The sequence below is a fragment of the Rutidosis leptorrhynchoides genome, chromosome 6, assembly GCF_046630445.1.
Source record: "Rutidosis leptorrhynchoides isolate AG116_Rl617_1_P2 chromosome 6, CSIRO_AGI_Rlap_v1, whole genome shotgun sequence".
Classification (NCBI taxonomy): Eukaryota; Viridiplantae; Streptophyta; class Magnoliopsida; order Asterales; family Asteraceae; genus Rutidosis; species Rutidosis leptorrhynchoides.
The window spans coordinates 222,594,612-222,612,806 of NC_092338.1; the positions used below are offsets into that span (position 1 = coordinate 222,594,612).

The 18,195-nt window shown below is 36.9% G+C and overlaps 2 protein-coding genes and 1 long non-coding RNA gene across 5 annotated transcripts; all 3 read left to right on the top strand.

The window, feature by feature from the left end:
* The first annotated feature begins 5,169 nt into the window (after positions 1 to 5,169).
* Positions 5,170 to 7,371, top strand: LOC139856037 (uncharacterized). Of its 3 annotated transcripts, XR_011761644.1 has the most exons (7): positions 5,170 to 5,287; positions 5,395 to 5,513; positions 5,878 to 5,974; positions 6,241 to 6,384; positions 6,481 to 6,551; positions 6,622 to 6,734; positions 7,024 to 7,371. It is a non-coding gene; the product is annotated as an uncharacterized lncRNA (long non-coding RNA). The 3 variants fall into 3 exon arrangements; XR_011761645.1 differs by having other exon boundaries at positions 5,395 to 5,974; positions 6,476 to 6,551; XR_011761643.1 differs by having other exon boundaries at positions 5,395 to 5,974.
* Positions 7,372 to 9,109: 1,738 nt separating this feature from the next.
* Positions 9,110 to 9,993, top strand: LOC139854407 (uncharacterized). Its single transcript, XM_071843712.1, has 3 exons — positions 9,110 to 9,205; positions 9,526 to 9,616; positions 9,677 to 9,993. Exons 1-3 carry the CDS (start codon positions 9,110 to 9,112, stop codon positions 9,991 to 9,993), a joined length of 504 nt encoding a protein of 167 aa, XP_071699813.1.
* Positions 9,994 to 11,851: 1,858 nt separating this feature from the next.
* Positions 11,852 to 17,853, top strand: LOC139851733 (senescence-specific cysteine protease SAG39-like). The gene is made up of 3 exons (XM_071840890.1): positions 11,852 to 12,259; positions 17,133 to 17,172; positions 17,261 to 17,853. Exons 1-3 carry the CDS (start codon positions 11,852 to 11,854, stop codon positions 17,851 to 17,853), a joined length of 1,041 nt encoding a protein of 346 aa, XP_071696991.1.
* The last annotated feature ends 342 nt before the right edge of the window (positions 17,854 to 18,195 follow it).

An 18,195-nucleotide genomic window follows, 5' to 3' on the forward strand; every position in this document is an offset into this window, starting at 1 on the left:
TTTAAACCCTTGAACTGTAAATAGAGGGAGGTAATGTGTGGGTCTTTTATATCTTGTTGGAATAGCTGTCAGATGATATACATCATGGAATCTGTATTGCCCAAACAACGAGAATCAGATGGGTTGGTTGTTCTGCTATTCAATTTTTTTTTTTTTTTTCCCTTCATTGCTTCCATCTTTTCTCGTCTTGTATATGGCTGATATTTGGACATGTCTTTAATTTGGAGTACCTAAAGTTCATTCAGTATGTGGATCCATTCATTTTGTTAGTTTTCTTATCTAAACAACAGTTATATTAGCTTGTAACCAAGTGAGCAAAAAAATTATAAAAAAACAACTTTTGGTAGCAGAGTATTCTATTTTTTTTCTTTCTAGTTTAATATGTTGTTAATATGCACAAGGAAATCATGGATCATGAGGAATTATTGGGGTTTTGCAAGTTGGTTAGCTCTTATGGTAGCAAACTAGCAACCTTTTGGTGTTCTATCTTCCGAATAACAGTTTTGTGGGTACAGATTCAGGTGCAGTAGATTTTAGAATTTGGCTCATGTATGCGTGATCTCTTTAGCATTTGTTCACGATTTGATTGTTGAAACTTATTAAATATTCGTGAGTTACGTGGGAAAATTTAAGTAGTTGGAAACCAATATTTGACGTTAATAAATGTAGTTTTTGCGAACCAATAAGATGTTACAAATTCTGGAGTTAAAGAAATGCACACACCCTCGCAATGCGGGGCAATAGTGGCTGTAAATTATGAAATGGTGATTTTTAATACGTATTAATAATGGAAATTTGATTCTACAATTTTCATGACGTCTATTATTATTATTTATTTTTTTAAAACAAACCTTTTTCCTACTTAAAGGCCGGAGGTCCTCTTGGAGGCAATCTCTTTATCCGTCGAATAAAGAGAAGGATGAGTTTCTCTACTCTTGAGAGTGTTTCACTCTGAGTGGAAAAATGACTTGTCTTTATTCTCGGATAGGGGAAGAATTGTCTACATATTACCTCTCTCATACACCACTCATGTGGTATTGAGTATTATTGTTGTTGTTGTTGTAATGGAAAAAGTACTAGTAGTAAATTATAAAAAGGTTATATTAATACGTAACATAGATAGATCTTAATTCCTTTTTAGTAATGATTTTACGGTGTGTAAAGAGAATGTACCAAAAGGGTTTGCTATTCTATTAACAAGTTATAAAAAAGGCAACATATATATTAAAAGTAAGTTTATTTAATTGAAGGGTGTTTAGCTTACCATTTACTAGGATGTGATTTAATCATTTACTTCTCAACTGGTAAATAATTAATTTACGTATCAACTAATAGACAAAATTTATGAATAGTAACTAGGGGCATTTTTGACTTTTCACCTTTTTTTAAACCTAAATTTCATTTTACTAACAAAGCCCCCCAAACTTTTTTGAAAAATTCAAATCGACCCCCCAAATAGGGGGTAAAGTGTCAAATAACCATTTTCATAAAAATCTTAAATAAACTCCACCCAAATATTCAACGGGTTATATCTTCTCGCTCGCAACGAGTTAAATTTTTTCGACACTATCGTTAAACTCGAAATAATTTTAGGAACACAATGTCACTAGCTATACGCAAAACGGACGCTTTTTAAAAAAACGCTAAATATTTGGGGTACTTTTCATACACGTTGATTTTGCGTTAAATTTTTAAAAGTCGGCAATTCCATAGCGAAACGCGGAGATGCACATATATTGTTAATTTAAAATAACATTTAAATCTCTCACGGGTTATACCTTTTAGTTCGACTCGAGTTGCGCTTCAACGACATCATCGTTAGCCACAAAATAATTTTACTAAACGCAATAAAATATATTGAAAACCGACCCCCGGCGTGGAGCGAGGGTTCGATAACTAGTTTATACTATATTGCAACCGATAACAAACAATATATATATATATATATATATATATATATATATATATATATATATATATATATATATATATATACATATACATATACAAGGGTAGGAGAGAACTCAGAGAACTCACATACTAAGGTGCATATTGACTCAATCTGTGTGTTGATTGAGCTCAATCTATGTGCAGATTGACCTCAATCTGTGAGTTTATGTGTTCTCTCCCACCCCTTGAAACTCGCGATCGTGAGGAAGATAGAACGATTTCGCGGAAGGGAAAGACGAAGCTCGCGACTGGAAAAAGTCCTAGATCACTAATTCGTGAACATGAGGATTGATTTTATTAATACTATTTCACAAATTATTATTTATAAAAAATAAAATAAACAAAACGCAAAATTGGAATTAGATCACCCTTGCAACACAAAAAACATGAGACGCACTTCTTGAATATGTTGGACGGTGGTTACCAACCACATGAATTTTGACATGTTAAATTGTGGCTCACATTTACAAGTCAAATAAGGATGAAGTTGTTTTTCACATGTGACAATTGTGAAGTCAAAATGGTAGGCTAGTGTGGCTACATTTGTTGGAAATGTTTTCATATGTGGTTTTCACATTAGGAAGGAAACATTATAAATACAAGGATATCTAGCTTGTTGAAATCATCCAAGAATGGGATCAAGTGATCCAAGGGAGGATTAAGTATCACAAATGAGAGAAAACACAGTTGATCGATAATATCAACGGAGTGTGTTTATTTGTGAGGTCGAGAGTTTTATTCTTGTAAGGAGTGTAAAAGAGTGTACGAAAAACTTAGATTTTATGCTAAAATCTAAGGGGCTTGGGTTTGGGTTTAACTCATAGTGTACTTTTTCTTGTACCGGGTTTTTTTATATTATAAGAATAAAGGAGACTCTTGGGGTGGACGTAGGCAGAGTTTTGCCGAACCACGTTAAATCGTCGTGTTATCAGTTACTTTATTTGCTTTCTATTATTTCACGCAAGTTTGCCTCAAACAAATTATATCCTCGCTTCCGCTGGTGTGGGTGCGCTAGGCAAGTTGTCATAACAAGTGGTATCAGAGCATCCAGGTGTTTCGGATAGTTTTTTTTTGTTTGGTGATGGCGAGAAACGGCGGTATGCAATTTAAGGTGGAGCCATTTGAGATGACGGATGGCGATTGGTATATTATTGAACACATGGATGTGTTTAATGGTCTAGTGAATCAACTTGCAAAGTTGAGGTTTATGTTGAAGAAGAAGATAAGACCCTTATTCTTCTTTCTTCACTTCCTATTTCGTATGATATTGTGGTTACTACTGTTCTTTATAGTAAGGCTACTGTAAAGATAAAGGATGTAGTACCAGCAATCTTATCAGAAGATAAGAGACGATGATCTAGTGACCGTTTTGAGCATGGGTTTGCTATGGTTGGTCATGGAAGGGGAAGGTTTGCCGAGAAGAGATCTAGTGATAACAGTAGGTCTAGATCAGGAGACGGGTGAAGGGTATCCAGTGCTTCAAATTTCATGAGTGAGGTCACTAAGGAAGGACTGTCCACTCTGGATGAATGGTGAAGATAAATCTGGGGGTTCATCGGCTGCGGTAGCAGCTATTGTACCGGTGGGAGATGTTGTCACAATCTCCAAAAGTTCTAGTTCTGCTCAAGATGAATGAATTTTAGATTCTGGTTGTACGATGCATGTGTGTTCCAAGGAACCTTATTTTGATAAGCTAATGTTAAAGAAAGCGGGGTGCTGACTTTAGGTGATGGTTCAACATGTGATGTTGAGGGTGTTTGCATGGTGAAAATAAAATTGTTTCACGGAGCTGCTTACGCTCTTGGTGGTGTGGCGTACACACCAAGGATGTGCAAGAATCTAATTTCCTTATGCGTGTTGGATTCTCAAGGGTACGGCTATAAGGCCGTAGGTGGAGTTATGAAAATCACACGTAGTGTGAAGGTCCTGATGAAGCGAGAGAAGTATGAGGGTTTATATCGTCTGGTGGCGAGTACAAAATGTACTCGTGTCTCGAAGGTTTAGAAAGCGTGCACGCGGGAAACAGGTCGGGAACATGTTGGGACATGTTTGACCAAGGTAGACGATGGTGAGAAGGAAAATCCTACTGTGGTGGAAGAGGTGATTCGAGACTCCTCTTCGGTGTCAACTAGGTAAGTTGACAGGGTTAGTTGCACATGATTATTGGCTGTTTTATTTGAATCGGGGTTCAGGACCGAGGTGATTCATGGTGTGTGCAGCGGGGATAACGGAGGCCAATGATGAAAATACTAGGTGTTAGTATTTTCGGTGACGAAGAAGATAAATGTTCGCCAAGGTGGAGATTGTTGGACGGTGGTTACCAACCACATGAATTTTGACATGTTTAATTGTGGCTCACATTTACAAGTCAAATAAGGATGAAGTTGTTTTTCACATGTGACAATTGTGAAGTCAAAATGGTAGGCTAGTGTGGCTACATTTGTTGGAAATGTTTTCATATGTGGTTTTCACATTAGGAAGGATACATTATAAATACAAGGATATTTAGCTTGTTGAAATCATTCAAGAGTGGGATCAAGTGATCCAAGGGAGGATCAAGTATCACAAATGAGAGAAAACACAGTTGATCGATAATATCAACGGAGTGTGTTTATTTGTGAGGTCGAGAGTTTTATTCTTGTAAGGAGTGTAAAAGAGTGAGGGGCTTGGGTTTGGGTTTAACTCATAGTGTACTTTTTCTTGTACCGGGTTCTTTTATATTATAAGAATAAAGGAGACTCTTGGGGTGAACGTAGGCAGGGTTTTACCGAACCACGTTAAATCGTCGTGTTATCAGTTACTTTATTTGCTTTCTATTATTTCACGCAAGTTTGTCTCAAACAAATTATATCCTCGCTTCCGCTGGTGTGGGTGCGCTAGGCAAGTTGTCATAACAGAATATAACCTATTTATATTAGACTAGTTTATGTTTTTGTGATTTATGGATCACGTTGCTGTTTTTTGATCAACTTCAACATTTTGATTTGGGGTCATTCATTGGACTTATGATTACAGTTCATTATCAATAAACAATGGTGATCGTTTGCAAGCATTAGATTAAATAGAATCTCCTCACCAATCTTATTATGCGTAATGAAAATAAAATCAAGAAAGATTGTTGCAGTTCCAAAGAATGTTGTATGGCGTTGTTAGAAGGTGCATTTAAAATTTAAGAAATATTGTTGTGTGTAAACTGAATATAGTTTTGATTTTATAAAAGAGGGGTCTGCTTTTAATGGAGTGGTAGAAGAGCTTAAGAAGTTGACAACATGTGTAGCCCGTGTCCTTGCTGTTTCCGATGATGGTGGATATACTGCCGAAATTGTTCATGTTCTTGGTAAATTTGCATAGTTTTCAGATGGAACTGCCTATATGCTTTGAGTTTTTTTTCTTCTTTTATTGGATTTTAGTAATTGACTGGATTTTTTTGGGGGTATGTTTCAGGGGTTTCAGAAGTTGGAGACATACAATCGAGGTGTTTGAGATTATAGTAGCTTCAAGGTTCTTGCAGTGTGGACATTACTTTGTGTGCCACTTGATGCACAAGTAGCCAAACAAGAACGGTAAAGCTTTACTAAATAATATATGAAGTGAATTTAGAAGTATTTTGATGTACAGTGTTATTTTGCGTACCAAATAGCATAATATCAAGGTAAATTTATGCTGCTAGCATTGTAAGGTGAGAATTGAACTGGTATGTGGTATCGTAGAAGGAAAATGTCCTTTGTAGAAATAAGATGATTTAAAGCCCTTTAGAGAAACCTTTCATGAGCTTTTCTTGCATATTACCAGAACCAGGTTTCTAAACTATATATTCTTATGTAATTAGTAATTAGTAGTCAGTATACCAGTCACTTTCATTTATGCATTGTAAAGCTTACTACTATGATTAAAATGTTCGTATATTTTTGCCTATTTTCTTTGCAGTTGCTCGTATATTCTCAGTCTCTAGATGCTGCAATATTTTTGATCTCGCAGATTCCTTCAGAAAGTCTATGATCGAAAACAGAAATAACAATAGCAGGTAATGAATAAGAGAAACTAATATTGGAAGAGGAGCAGTATAATTAAAGTTATATATTATTATTAGATTGAAAATTGAAAATGAAATTATAAAATTGTTCTGACCCATATTCAGAGAAGAAACAATACAATTGCAACTTCCTGCTCAAGGCTAAGCCGATTACAAAACACACGCATATAAATCATGACCCAACCACTATACATTATTATTCCCTTACAAGGCAAATAACTAACTGACTAATTGAGTTGAGCCGTTCATCTTTGTAGATTTTCCATGTAATGGGCTTGGGCAAATCCTTCTTGGGCTGGATGATGAGGTTAACGGATTGATCTCTATCAGTCTTCTAGTTGTTGTTCAGTTAAGTTATATCCACTAATGATCGGTGGTTTACCTTGGGGTGTGAATCATTGGTAAGTAAGGCCATAAAACATGATTGCTTGATTGGATTATTATTAATTATGTAACGTACATCATTTTACCCGCTCTTACATTTTTTTGAAGTTTAGAGGATGTAACGATAATACTTGGTCAGAATGAGATATCTCATCCGAGTCGATCATTGCAACTTGTGATCAAGGTAAATCTTTTGTCCAAGTTGTCAAGAAATAGTTCCTTTGCACGAGTAAGAAACCGATGTATTTCCACAGGTCAAGCGAGTCATCGGTCCGGGGAAAGAAAATGACTGCCTTTGAAAAAAGAAAAAAGGCTTCATCCTTGGTTTTCAAAGAAAGGAAACTTCAAAGACTGACTTAAGAGAAAGGTAAGATATATCTTTCTTGCCTCAACTGAAAGCAGGGGAGGCAAGTTTATTTTTTATATGTATAATTAATTATTAAGTTTTTAATATGTATATGTTCATCCTATCTACCTTCAGATATTATAAACTTAGTTTTCTACATGTCAAGTGAAGGAAGCAATTTGTTGCACAAAATGAATAATAATCTTGGATCTTGCGTCAACTAACATTTATTAGCAAAAGAGATATTGTCATCAGTTCATATGTTAGGTGCATAAGTGTGTTGATATGTATACTTTTTCCTGTTATGCAGGTAATGTAAATCCATCTATTTTATGAGCATTTCTGGCCAGAGGTCCTTTTGGAAGCAATCTCTTTTGCTCTAGAGTAGAGGGAGGGACGACCTTATCTAGGCGCGGGTTCTATACCCGCGAGTGGAGTAGTGACTTCCTTCTAATCTAGGGTACGAGGAATGATTGTCTACACCCACCTCTCTCATACCCCACTTTTGTGGGATTGGGTGGTGGTGGTGTTGTTGAAAAGTGTGGATTGCATTGGTGTATATATATATGATATGATATGGGATTCCTCTTTACATCCATATGTCCCTCTTTGCATTCATTTATAGTCTTAATTTGGTGCTAAAATCTACATAATACAACGTTAAACGGTACATTTAAAGTGATCTCATAGAGTTATCTTAAACAAGACTAATTTGAGCAGGTCCTGAACTTGTTTACACTCCGCATTTTTTTTTTTTTTTTTCTTTTTTCGTATATTTAGTTTCATGAATGATTATGATACAAAATATTGAGATTCGTGATTGGGTACGTACCAGCAGGGAAGAGAGTAAACAAATTTTCTCATTTAGTTAATTTTGTTGTACTATTACTATGCTGCAGCCTGCATGTGACACCCAAGCACTGTAGAGTAACTAAAATATAAAGCTGAACACAATGAATTATGTGTATTAAGTCGACATATGTGTAAACATGACCCTTGACAATTTTATTAGAGCTGGAATACATCATTTACACTTTACACTCAAGTTGACTCTCAAATTCATATCATACTTGTAAGTTTCTACAACTATATATTGTTCCAAAGGGCAAAGGCTACTCGATTTATTTCCCTACAAAAGATAAGATAGTTACTAAAAAACATACAAATCATTCACATAGGCTCAACCAACTAAGTAAACCCCAATGGCGTATGCCTATTTGGGCTGTTGCAAGCATATTATCTTTTAAAATCGGGAAATTGATGAAAGTACACATTTTTTTAAGGCTTCAAACAAAATACATTTTTTTTAAAAAATTGTCTTTTTACACCATTCGGTAGACGGGATTTCTGTCTACCACCTTTATGTGTCGTCTACTACCATTTTTACAAAGTAGTAGACAGTAACAACAAGGTAATAGACAGTGAGAACAAAGCAGTAGACAGCTAATTACAAGGTAGCTGACCGTCTACTGCCTTGTTGTTACTGTCTACTACCTTGTTGTAGGTGTCGACTGATATGTATTATTGGTGTCGACACCTACAACAAGGTAGTAGACAGTAACAACAAGGCAGTAGACGGTCAGCTACCTTGTAATTGGCTGTCTACTGCTTTGTTCTCACTGTCTACTACCTTGTTGTTACTGTCTACTACTTTGTAAAAATGGTAGTAGACGACAGATAAAGGTGGTAGACAGAAATTCCGTCTACCGAATGGTGTAAAAAGACAAATTTTTTTTTTTAAAAAAGTGTATTTTGTTTGAAGCCCTTAAAAAAAAGTGTATTTTGAACAATTTCCCTTTAAAGTCTGCTCTTATCAGCTATTTCTTCAGTCAAAAGGCTATATATTTCTTTAGGAACTTTTAGAATATATTGATATATATGCTTATTGGTTAATAATTCATATTCATATATGAGAATAAAAGTATACGGAGTATATTATGTTAATGACGAAAGATAATACAAAACAGTGTAAACAAAAAAGCTGTTATCATATATATAAACAGTAGCCAAACTACATAACCATGTAAGACGGATAGTAGTGCAGCGTGATCAACCCTTTTTGGCCACCATCGCGCCCCCGTAGCGCCTCTATGGGGCGCGATCAACTTTTTTTTTTTTTTTTTGCAGGCGTGATGAACGCATCACGTGAAGGTGATGGAGGCTGGAACCAATGAGGATATGACACGTGTTTTGACCGTTGAAATTAGCCGTTTGATTTTTTTTTTTCCTTTCTATATAAATACCCCAACTCTTATACCATTTTTCACACACATTTCATTCAATATCATTAAAATTCCTATTCTATACTTCAAAAAACAAAATGGTACGAGGGTTGTTCAAAATGTTTATTATTTGGGATTCCGACGATGAAGACGATTTGGATTTTTTTACGAGAAATGACCGAAGAATTAGATGCTGAAGAAGCTGAAGAAGCTGCCAACGATGAACTCGAAAGCCTTGAGTTTACCTTCGTAGAGATCGTGAAGAAGCAGGTAAAAATTTACACAAACATTATTTTCAAGAGCATCCAACATATCTTGATCGTTGGTTTAGAAGAAGTTATAGAATGAGTAGAGATTTATTTTTACGCATCCAAAATGACATATTTAGTTATGATGTAGAACCTTTACCTAGTCCTTTCGAGTATTTTATACAAAAAAGAGATGCGCTTGGTAGACTAGGTTTTACTACCGAGCAAAAGATTACACATGCGTTGCCTCAATTGGCGTATGGTACAACAGCAGACATGTTTGATGGATATTTACAAATGTCGGAAGACACATTAATAATATGTCTTAATATGTTTTGTAAGTGTGTTCTGGAACTTTATGTTGACGAATATTTGAGAAAACCAACTAGTAGCGATATAACTCGGTTGTATAGCGCTCATGAGGAAAAGCACGGTTTCAAGGGAATGCTTGGAAGCATTGACTGCATGCATTGAAAGTGAAAAAATTGTCCAGTTGCTTGGAAAGGGCAATATACTAGCGGTCATCAAGGTCACCCAACCATCGTTCTAGAAGCAGTTGCTTCATATGATAGGTGGATTTGGCATGCATTCTTTGGTGCTGCGGGTGCAAACAACGATGTGAATGCTTTGAATCAATCTTCGTTATTCGATGACATCAAAAATGGAAATGCACCATTTGCTCCATTTATTGTTAATGGTCATGATTACTTGAATGGTTATTATTTAGCCGATGGGATTTACCCAGATTGGGCAACATTAATGAAGGCGTATTCGACACCAACCGATGAGCCACGTGCAAAATTCAAATAATTTCAAGAAAGTGCACGTAAAGATGTCGAGAGAACATTTTGTGTTCTTTAAGGTAGATTCCATATTTTACAAATGGTTGGACGCCCACATAGTGTGAACAAGTTAAGACGAATATTGTATTGTTGTGTGCTCTTGCACAACATGATAGTCGAGGATAACGGGTTTAACATTACATGGCTCGAGGAAGAATTACTTGCCACTGATGAAGCAAATCCTAACTATATAAGGAATCGATCTACAAGTCGTGATATACGAGAACAAGAAATACGAGATAGAAACGTTCATGACCAACTTCGACATGATCTTACTGAACACATTTGGAGTCTTCCCCCAAACTTTAGAACTATGAATGCTTAAATTTTGTCATTGTTGTATTTTGAATTTCAATAAATTGTTGTATTTTAAATAAATTGTGTAATTTTAATTTTCAATAAATCGTGTAATTTCAACATTGGATTCGTTCAAATATGCTTTTGCATCATATGCTCAACAGAGATGCTCTGTATAAATTGTTGCTTTAATAAAGCTGTGTTGAGCAGAGATGCTTTGTATAAAGTTGTGTTGAACACAGATGCTCTGTTAAAAGCTATATTCCACTATTACTTTATTAAAGCTGTATTCAACATGTGTCTTTAATTCAAACATTGGATTCGCTCAAACAAGTGCTTCTACCCCTATAAATACAACCCCTCAATTGTTAACAAACCACACCTCATACACTTATCTCTCTACTAAATCTAAAATTTATAAGTTCAAAATGTCTCAGATGAATGTTATGCTTCAAGTTAACTATGATGGGGAATTCGACCGCGAGGTCAAGAATTACTCCACCGTCAATTCTGAACAGAGGGAGTATTGCATGAATGTCCGAAATTATCCGTTGTCTGAACTACTTGATTTTCTCAAAGAGGACATACCTCTTGCATTCTCACAAGTGTGGTTCTTCAAGGAACCCAATGTTCCAACCAGTCTTCTTAAAGATGAAGAAGACTGGACCATGCTTGTGGGTCGAGCAGTGACCAGCAACGAAATCATCAAGTTGTATATCGAGTTCCGGGATGAGAGCGAAAACATTGTGTCTGATGAAGAGGACACGTGCCCTGCGGGCCACAATAAGACACGGACTGCAAATTCTATTCGTCTGATTCTCCTGATCTCAATGATTTCAAAATGTTTTGTTGTATTATCGTTGTTTAGCTTTATTATCGTTATTATTGTGTTTAATCTTTAGTTTCAAAAAATTGTAACCGTGATTTTGTTTTAATAAAAGTGACGTTAAAAAAAAAAATTAGTGATTTATATTTGTAATAATAATAATAATAATAATAATAATAATAATAATAATAATAATAATAATAATAATAATAATAAAATGAAAAACTAAATTAAAATTAACTCATCACATAACCATCACGCCCACCACTACAAACTCCAATACGCCCTCACCCCTATCACATTTGCCAACTCAGCACTATACCCCACAAAAACCTAAAAAAAAAAAACCGATCACTCCCATCACCCCATCACCACTAAATAAGGTCTAATAGAATTTGAACAGAAAAAACAAAACAAGTTTCAACCTTAGGGCAGGACAGTTTCAACGTAATACTAAGTCATTAACTAGTTATTTCCTTGCCATGCCAATTACGTATAGTAGTCAGGTACGTACGACTTCAGTTTCGTCTAAACGTACATGTCTACATCTGAAAATGCATGTTAAGCTGGCCTCTAAGTAAGCATGTTGTCTATTTATAGAACAACTTCACAGGTTTAAAAATACATCCACATCTTTTATTTATCTTATAGTAAGATTAAAATCAGAGTCCTAATTAATTAACATCAGAAGTCAAACGAAGCAATGGGTTTGTCAATGAATAATAGATGGGTCCTCCTAGCAGTGCTACTAGTTTTCGGGATGTGGGCATGTCAAGTCACATCTCGAACCCTATCCGAAGAGACCATGTTACAAAAGCATCAACAATGGATGGCTCGTTACGGACGTGTATATAAAGATGAGTTAGAGAAAGAAATGCGCTTCAAGATATTTAAGGATAATGCGGCGTATGTAGAATCATTCAACAATGCTGGGAACCGGGGTTACACTCTCGGTCTCAATGCATTTGCAGACCAAACGAACGAGGAGTTTAAAGCCACTCGTAATGGATTTAAGTTCCCATCTAAGCCAACAACTACTCAAACCACGCCTTTCAAAAATGAACATGTGACTGCGGTTCCATCTAGCATGGACTGGAGGAAGAAAGGAGCCGTTACTGTTAGAAATAGGAGGTTATGTATATTATTTGTGGAAGAGTGGATTGATGATTTTTAGAAGTTAGATTGATCTTGAAAGCTTTTATTTTATTGCTTATTGCTTGCTTTGCTTGATTACAAATGAGGGGTGAAGCCCTCTATTTATACTACTCAATGGAGTAGTCTAGATCACTCCATCATCTACTACTATCTAGATATTTCCTAGTATTTCTAGACCTAGATATTTTACAAGATTATTCTACACACATTCTACACACTTTCACTACTACATATTACAAGAAGCTTCTACATAATGGGCTATAATCTTGATCCAAAATATTTGTATACTTGCAAGCCCAAATCCAAAACAAATAGCCCACAATCAAGTTTAGTTTCCAACAGCCCCCCTTAAACTTGATTTCGTCACTCCGAGCATATTCCGTAATCTCTGAAAAGTCTCGTGTTTTAGAGGCTTTGTGAAAATATCAGCAACTTGGTCGAATGACTTCGTGTACTTTATCTGCACCTCTTTATTTGTAACACACTCCCTGATGAAATGGTATTTCGTATCGATGTGCTTGCTTCGATCATGGAAGACTGGATTCTTTGCTAGAGCAATCGCAGACTTGTTATCCACATATATCTCCGTAGCTTCCTTTTGAAAAAACTTAAGCTCATTTAGTAACTTCCTGAGCCATATTGCATGACAGGTGCACGATGTTGCTGCTACAAACTCGGCTTCACACGTTGACAGAGTCACAATGGGTTGCTTCTTCGAGCTCCATGTGAACGCCGTATCTCCCATATAGAACACGAAACCACTCGTACTCTTACGATCATCTATGTCTCCAGCCCAATCACTATCACTGTATCCAACTAGCTTGAAGTGCTCAGAAGGCGAATAAAACAGGCCATAGTCAATCGTACCTTTGATGTAGCGAAGTATCCTCTTGGCCGCCTTCAAGTGATTTATTGTAGGTGCTTCCATGTATCGACTTACTAGTCCAACTCCGTAGAGAATATCTGGCCTCGTGCAGGTTAGGTACCTCAGACTTCCAACCAAACTCTTGTATTGTGTTGGGTCCACCAAGTATCCTTCATCATCTTTTGACAATTTTAGATTGCAATCCACCGGTGTATTCATTGACTTGCAGTCATTCATCTTAAACTTCTTGAGCACCTCATTCGCATAACCTTCTTGGGATATGAATATTCCTTCTTTCTTTTGTTTTACCTCGATCCCAAGATAGTAAGCCATAAGTCCAATGTCGGTCATCTCGAACTCCCGAACCATTGCTTTCTTGAACTCCTCAAACATTTTGGGATTACTACCGGTGAATATCAAGTCATCCACGTATAGGCACACAATCATAACATCTCCATCATTGCTAACTTTGGTGTAGAGGGCATGCTCATGGGGGCATTTCGTAAAGTCATTCTGTTGGAAATACTTGTCTATCCTGCTATTCCATGCCCGAGGCGCTTGCTTCAACCCGTATAAGGCCTTTTTCAATTTTAGCACCTTATTCTCTTGGCCTTTCACGATGTATCCCAAAGGTTGTTCTATATAGACTTCTTCTTCTAAGTGGCCATTAAGGAACGCAGATTTGACATCCATTTGATAAATCTTCCAATTATGTTGAGCCGCAAGTGAGATTATCAATCTTATAGTTTCTAGACGAGCAACGGGAGCAAATACCTCGTCATAGTCTATGCCGGCTCGTTGACTATATCCCTTCGCCACCAACCTTGCCTTATATCTTTCAACTTCACCTTTGGAATTCTTCTTGGCCTTGTACACCCATTTTACACCAATAGCCTTATGTCCCTTTGGTAGTGTGGCAAGATCCCACGTACTATTCTTCTCGATTGCTTGAATCTCTTCGTCCATAGCATGTTTCCACTTTTGGCTTTTTGCTGCATCTTCATAACTTATTGGCTCACAGTCGGCAAGAAGACAGAACAATGATAGATCCTCCATAGGCTGGGTTACCTCGTACAACTCCTCAATGCTCCTTGTGTGATGTTGTAGCCTACTTGATTCGCCTCCTGATGTTGGTGTCACTTCATTAGGTGTAGTGGTTGGAGTACGTGGAGAGTGCGGAGATGGTGTACTAGAAGATTCTTGAACTTCTATATATTCTTCGTTCCTTGCAGTACTCTCGAATGGATAAGGGAGAAAGTCGTAGTTCTCCTCTTCGGGAACATTCCAATCCCATGTTGCTTCTTCATTGAACACCACATCTCGACTTGAGATTACTTTACCGGTCTTGGGATTGTATAACTTGTAACCCTTCGAACTTGAGTCATAGCCCACGAATATGAGTTTATCGCTTTTATCATCGAGCTTCGTCCTCTTCTGATCTGGCACATGAGCATATGCCACACTTCCGAACACTCGAAGGTGTAAGATGCCGGGCTTCCTTCCACTCCAAGCTTCAATGGGCGTTTTGTTCTTGACGCTTCTAGTGGGCGAGCGATTTGCTAGATAGATCGCACAGTCCACTGCCTCAGCCCAAAACTCCTTAGGCATCCTTTTGCTCTTTAACATACTCCGGGCCATATCAAGAATGGTCCTATTTTTTCTTTCCGCAACACCATTTTGTTGAGGTGAATATGGAAGAGTTATAGGACGTCGTAAGCCATTGTTGTCGCAAAATTCCTTGAATTCCTTGGATGTAAACTCTCCTCCATGATCGGATCTCATCGCCTTTATGGTGAGACCACTTTGATTCTCCACAAACGCTTTAAACTTCTTGAACATTCCAAAAGCTTCCGACTTTTCTTTTAGAAAATAGACCCATGTCTTTCGACTAAAATCATCAATGAATAGAAGAAAATATCTATTTTTACCAAAAGACGGTGGGCTTATGGGTCCACACACATCCGTGTGAATAAGTTCTAGAGGTTTCTTCGCTCTACTAGAAGCTTCTGTTGGAAAACTGTTTCGGAAGTGCTTTCCTAGAAGGCATCCTTCACATATTTGATCCGGATGATTAATTGGAGGCAAACCCTTCACCATTCCTTTACTTGATAATAATTTTAACCCTCCAAAATTTAAGTGCCCATATCTCATGTGCCAAAGCCAAGAATTATCTTTGAAACATGCTTTTAAACATCTTGGAATGTCATGTTGAATATTTAGCATGAACATCCTATTCGTTGACATTGGCACCTTAGCAATCAAACCTCCTTTTTGGTCTCTTAAAGAAAGAGTACGATTTATCATGTGAATATCATAGCCTTTCTCTAAGAGTTGTCCAATACTCAGTATATTCGTCTTCATATTAGGCACATAATACACGTTAGAGATAAATTGATGCCTTCCATTTTTCAAGCGGATGAGAATCTTACCTTTGCCTTTAACCGGGACTTTAGAGGAATCTCCGAAGGTGATATTTCCACTAATTACCTCGTCTAACTCCACAAACATGTTTTTGTCACCGCACATATGGTTGCTTGCACCCGTGTCGAGATACCACAAATTTGATTCTCCGTTATCTTCACCTTTGCATGCTAGTAACAAAGTGTTTTTCACGGCTTCGGTATCTTCTTGCACTAAATTTGCTCTTTCTTGCACGTAATTGTCTGACTTCTCGCATTCCGAAGCATAATGGCCAAATTTATGACAATTATAGCATTTGGTTTGAGAATTGTCATACCTTGGCCTTCTACTTGTGTAGCCTCTGTCGCGACCTCTTGTCGGGTGAAAATTTTGACTTCTTTCTTCATTTCTGTAAGAACTATAACCTCCACGTTTGATATATCCTTGTCCTCGTCCTCGGCCACGTACTTGACCACGACCTCGTTGACTCGGTTGATGAGTCTTTTCACTACTCTCTTCCTTGAAAGACAGTTTTGCTTGTAAAGCTTGCTCCAAAGGCTCCTTATTTTTCTTATTGAACCTCTCTTCATGGGCTTGTAGTGAACCCATGAGTTCATCTATAGTCATTGATTCTAGATCTTTAGATTCTTCGATGGCTACGACTATATAGTCGAATTTCGAATCTAATGATCTAAGAATCTTCTCAATGACTCTTACATCACTTAGAGTTTCACCATTCCTCTTTAATTGATTGACAATCGCCAAGACTCTTGTAAAATAATCGGAAATTGATTCTGAGTCTTTCTTATTTAAGGATTCGAACTCACCTCGTAGTGTTTGTAGTCGAACCTTTTTCACCTTTTCAACTCCCTTGTGAGAATTCTCCAAGATCTCCCATGCTTTCTTGGCGGTGGTTGCACTTGCAATTTTCTCAAAAGCTCCATCATCTACACTTTGTTGGATGATGGAAAGAGCCTTTTGATCGTTCGTCTTCATTAATTTTTTCTCCTTGCCGAGAGGACCTTTTTCTGCAGGTTCCTCATAGCCTTCCTCCACAATCTCCCATAAGTCTTGTCCACCTAGGAAGGTCTTCATTTGGATGCTCCATCGATCATAATTATCCTTTGTGAGGCGAGGAAATGTGATGACATTGTTGGCCATCATCTTGTCGAACCAAGCTCTTGATACCAATTTGTTAGAAATAGGAGGTTATGTATATTATTTGTGGAAGAGTGGATTGATGATTTTTAGAAGTTAGATTGATCTTGAAAGCTTTTATTTTATTGCTTATTGCTTGCTTTGCTTGATTACAAATGAGGGGTGAAGCCCTCTATTTATACTACTCAATGGAGTAGTCTAGATCACTCCATCATCTACTACTATCTAGATATTTCCTAGTATTTCTAGACCTAGATATTTTACAAGATTATTCTACACACATTCTACACACTTTCACTACTACATATTACAAGAAGCTTCTACATAATGGGCTATAATCTTGATCCAAAATATTTGTATACTTGCAAGCCCAAATCCAAAACAAATAGCCCACAATCAAGTTTAGTTTCCAACAGTTACCCCAATCAAGGATCAAGGTCAATGTGGTAAGCCCCTTCGTAAATTACAAATCAAACCCGTACTCTTGTTTTCGTGTTAACTTATTCGTTTAAATTAACATTTGATAATTTACAGGAAGTTGTTGGGCGTTTTCGACAATCGCTGCTACCGAAGGAATTACTCAACTGACCACCGGGAAACTGATTTCGCTATCGGAGCAAGAGCTGGTGGATTGTGACAGAAGCGGTGAAGATCAAGGGTGTGAAGGCGGTTACATGGACGGTGGGTTCACGTTTATTGTCAAAAACAAAGGTATCAATACCGAAGCAGCTTACCCTTACAAGGCCGCAGATGGAACGTGCAACACAAAAGAAGAAGCAATTCATGCAGCCAAGATTACCGGACATGAGGATGTACCTGTCAACAGTGAGTCAGCGTTATTAAAGGCCGTTGCAATGCAACCTGTTTCTGTTGCCATTGATGCCGGAGATTATGACTTCCAGCTATACTCGAGCGGTGTTTTTAATGGAACTTGTGGCACTGAATTAGACCATGGGGTTACGGCAGTTGGGTATGGAACTAGTGATGATGGTGTCAAGTATTGGCTGGTGAAAAATTCGTGGGGAACGAGTTGGGGTGAAGAAGGGTACATCAGGATGCAAAGAGATGTTGAAGCTAAAGAAGGCTTATGTGGCATTGCTATGATGGCCTCATATCCAACCGCTTAATATATATATATATATATATATATATATATATATATATATATATATATATATATATATATATATATATATATATATATGTGGAATTGTCGTTTTATTAATTCCTTCACTATCCTGGTTCGTATGTTTCGAATTGTCTCGTGAAATCCGGAGACTGTATGTAAAACTTGGTGCATTTGTATATAAATCAATTATTACTATAATCTTTACTAAAAAAAACTTATTCTAGTGATTTTCTTGAACTAGTTTTGATATAAGTCTCGATCCATAACTTACAATTTGTAAAAATATATATTTCTTAATTGAAATGTACAAAAGAGACGATAAACAAATACTACATGAATT

Bases quoted from the DNA above. Each gene is read 5' to 3' on its own strand.
- LOC139851733 (XM_071840890.1), top strand. From the start codon at position 11,852: ATGGGTTTGTCAATGAATAATAGATGGGTCCTCCTAGCAGTGCTACTA. The intron at 12,260-17,132 runs GTTACTGTTAGA...AATCAAGTTTAG, and splicing joins ACTGGAGGAAGAAAGGAGCC to TTTCCAACAGTTACCCCAAT. The intron at 17,173-17,260 runs GTAAGCCCCTTC...GATAATTTACAG, and splicing joins CAAGGATCAAGGTCAATGTG to GAAGTTGTTGGGCGTTTTCG.
- LOC139854407 (XM_071843712.1), top strand. From the start codon at position 9,110: ATGACCGAAGAATTAGATGCTGAAGAAGCTGAAGAAGCTGCCAACGAT. The intron at 9,206-9,525 runs GTAAAAATTTAC...ATGTTTTGTAAG, and splicing joins TAGAGATCGTGAAGAAGCAG to TGTGTTCTGGAACTTTATGT. The intron at 9,617-9,676 runs GTTTCAAGGGAA...AAAATTGTCCAG, and splicing joins CGCTCATGAGGAAAAGCACG to TTGCTTGGAAAGGGCAATAT.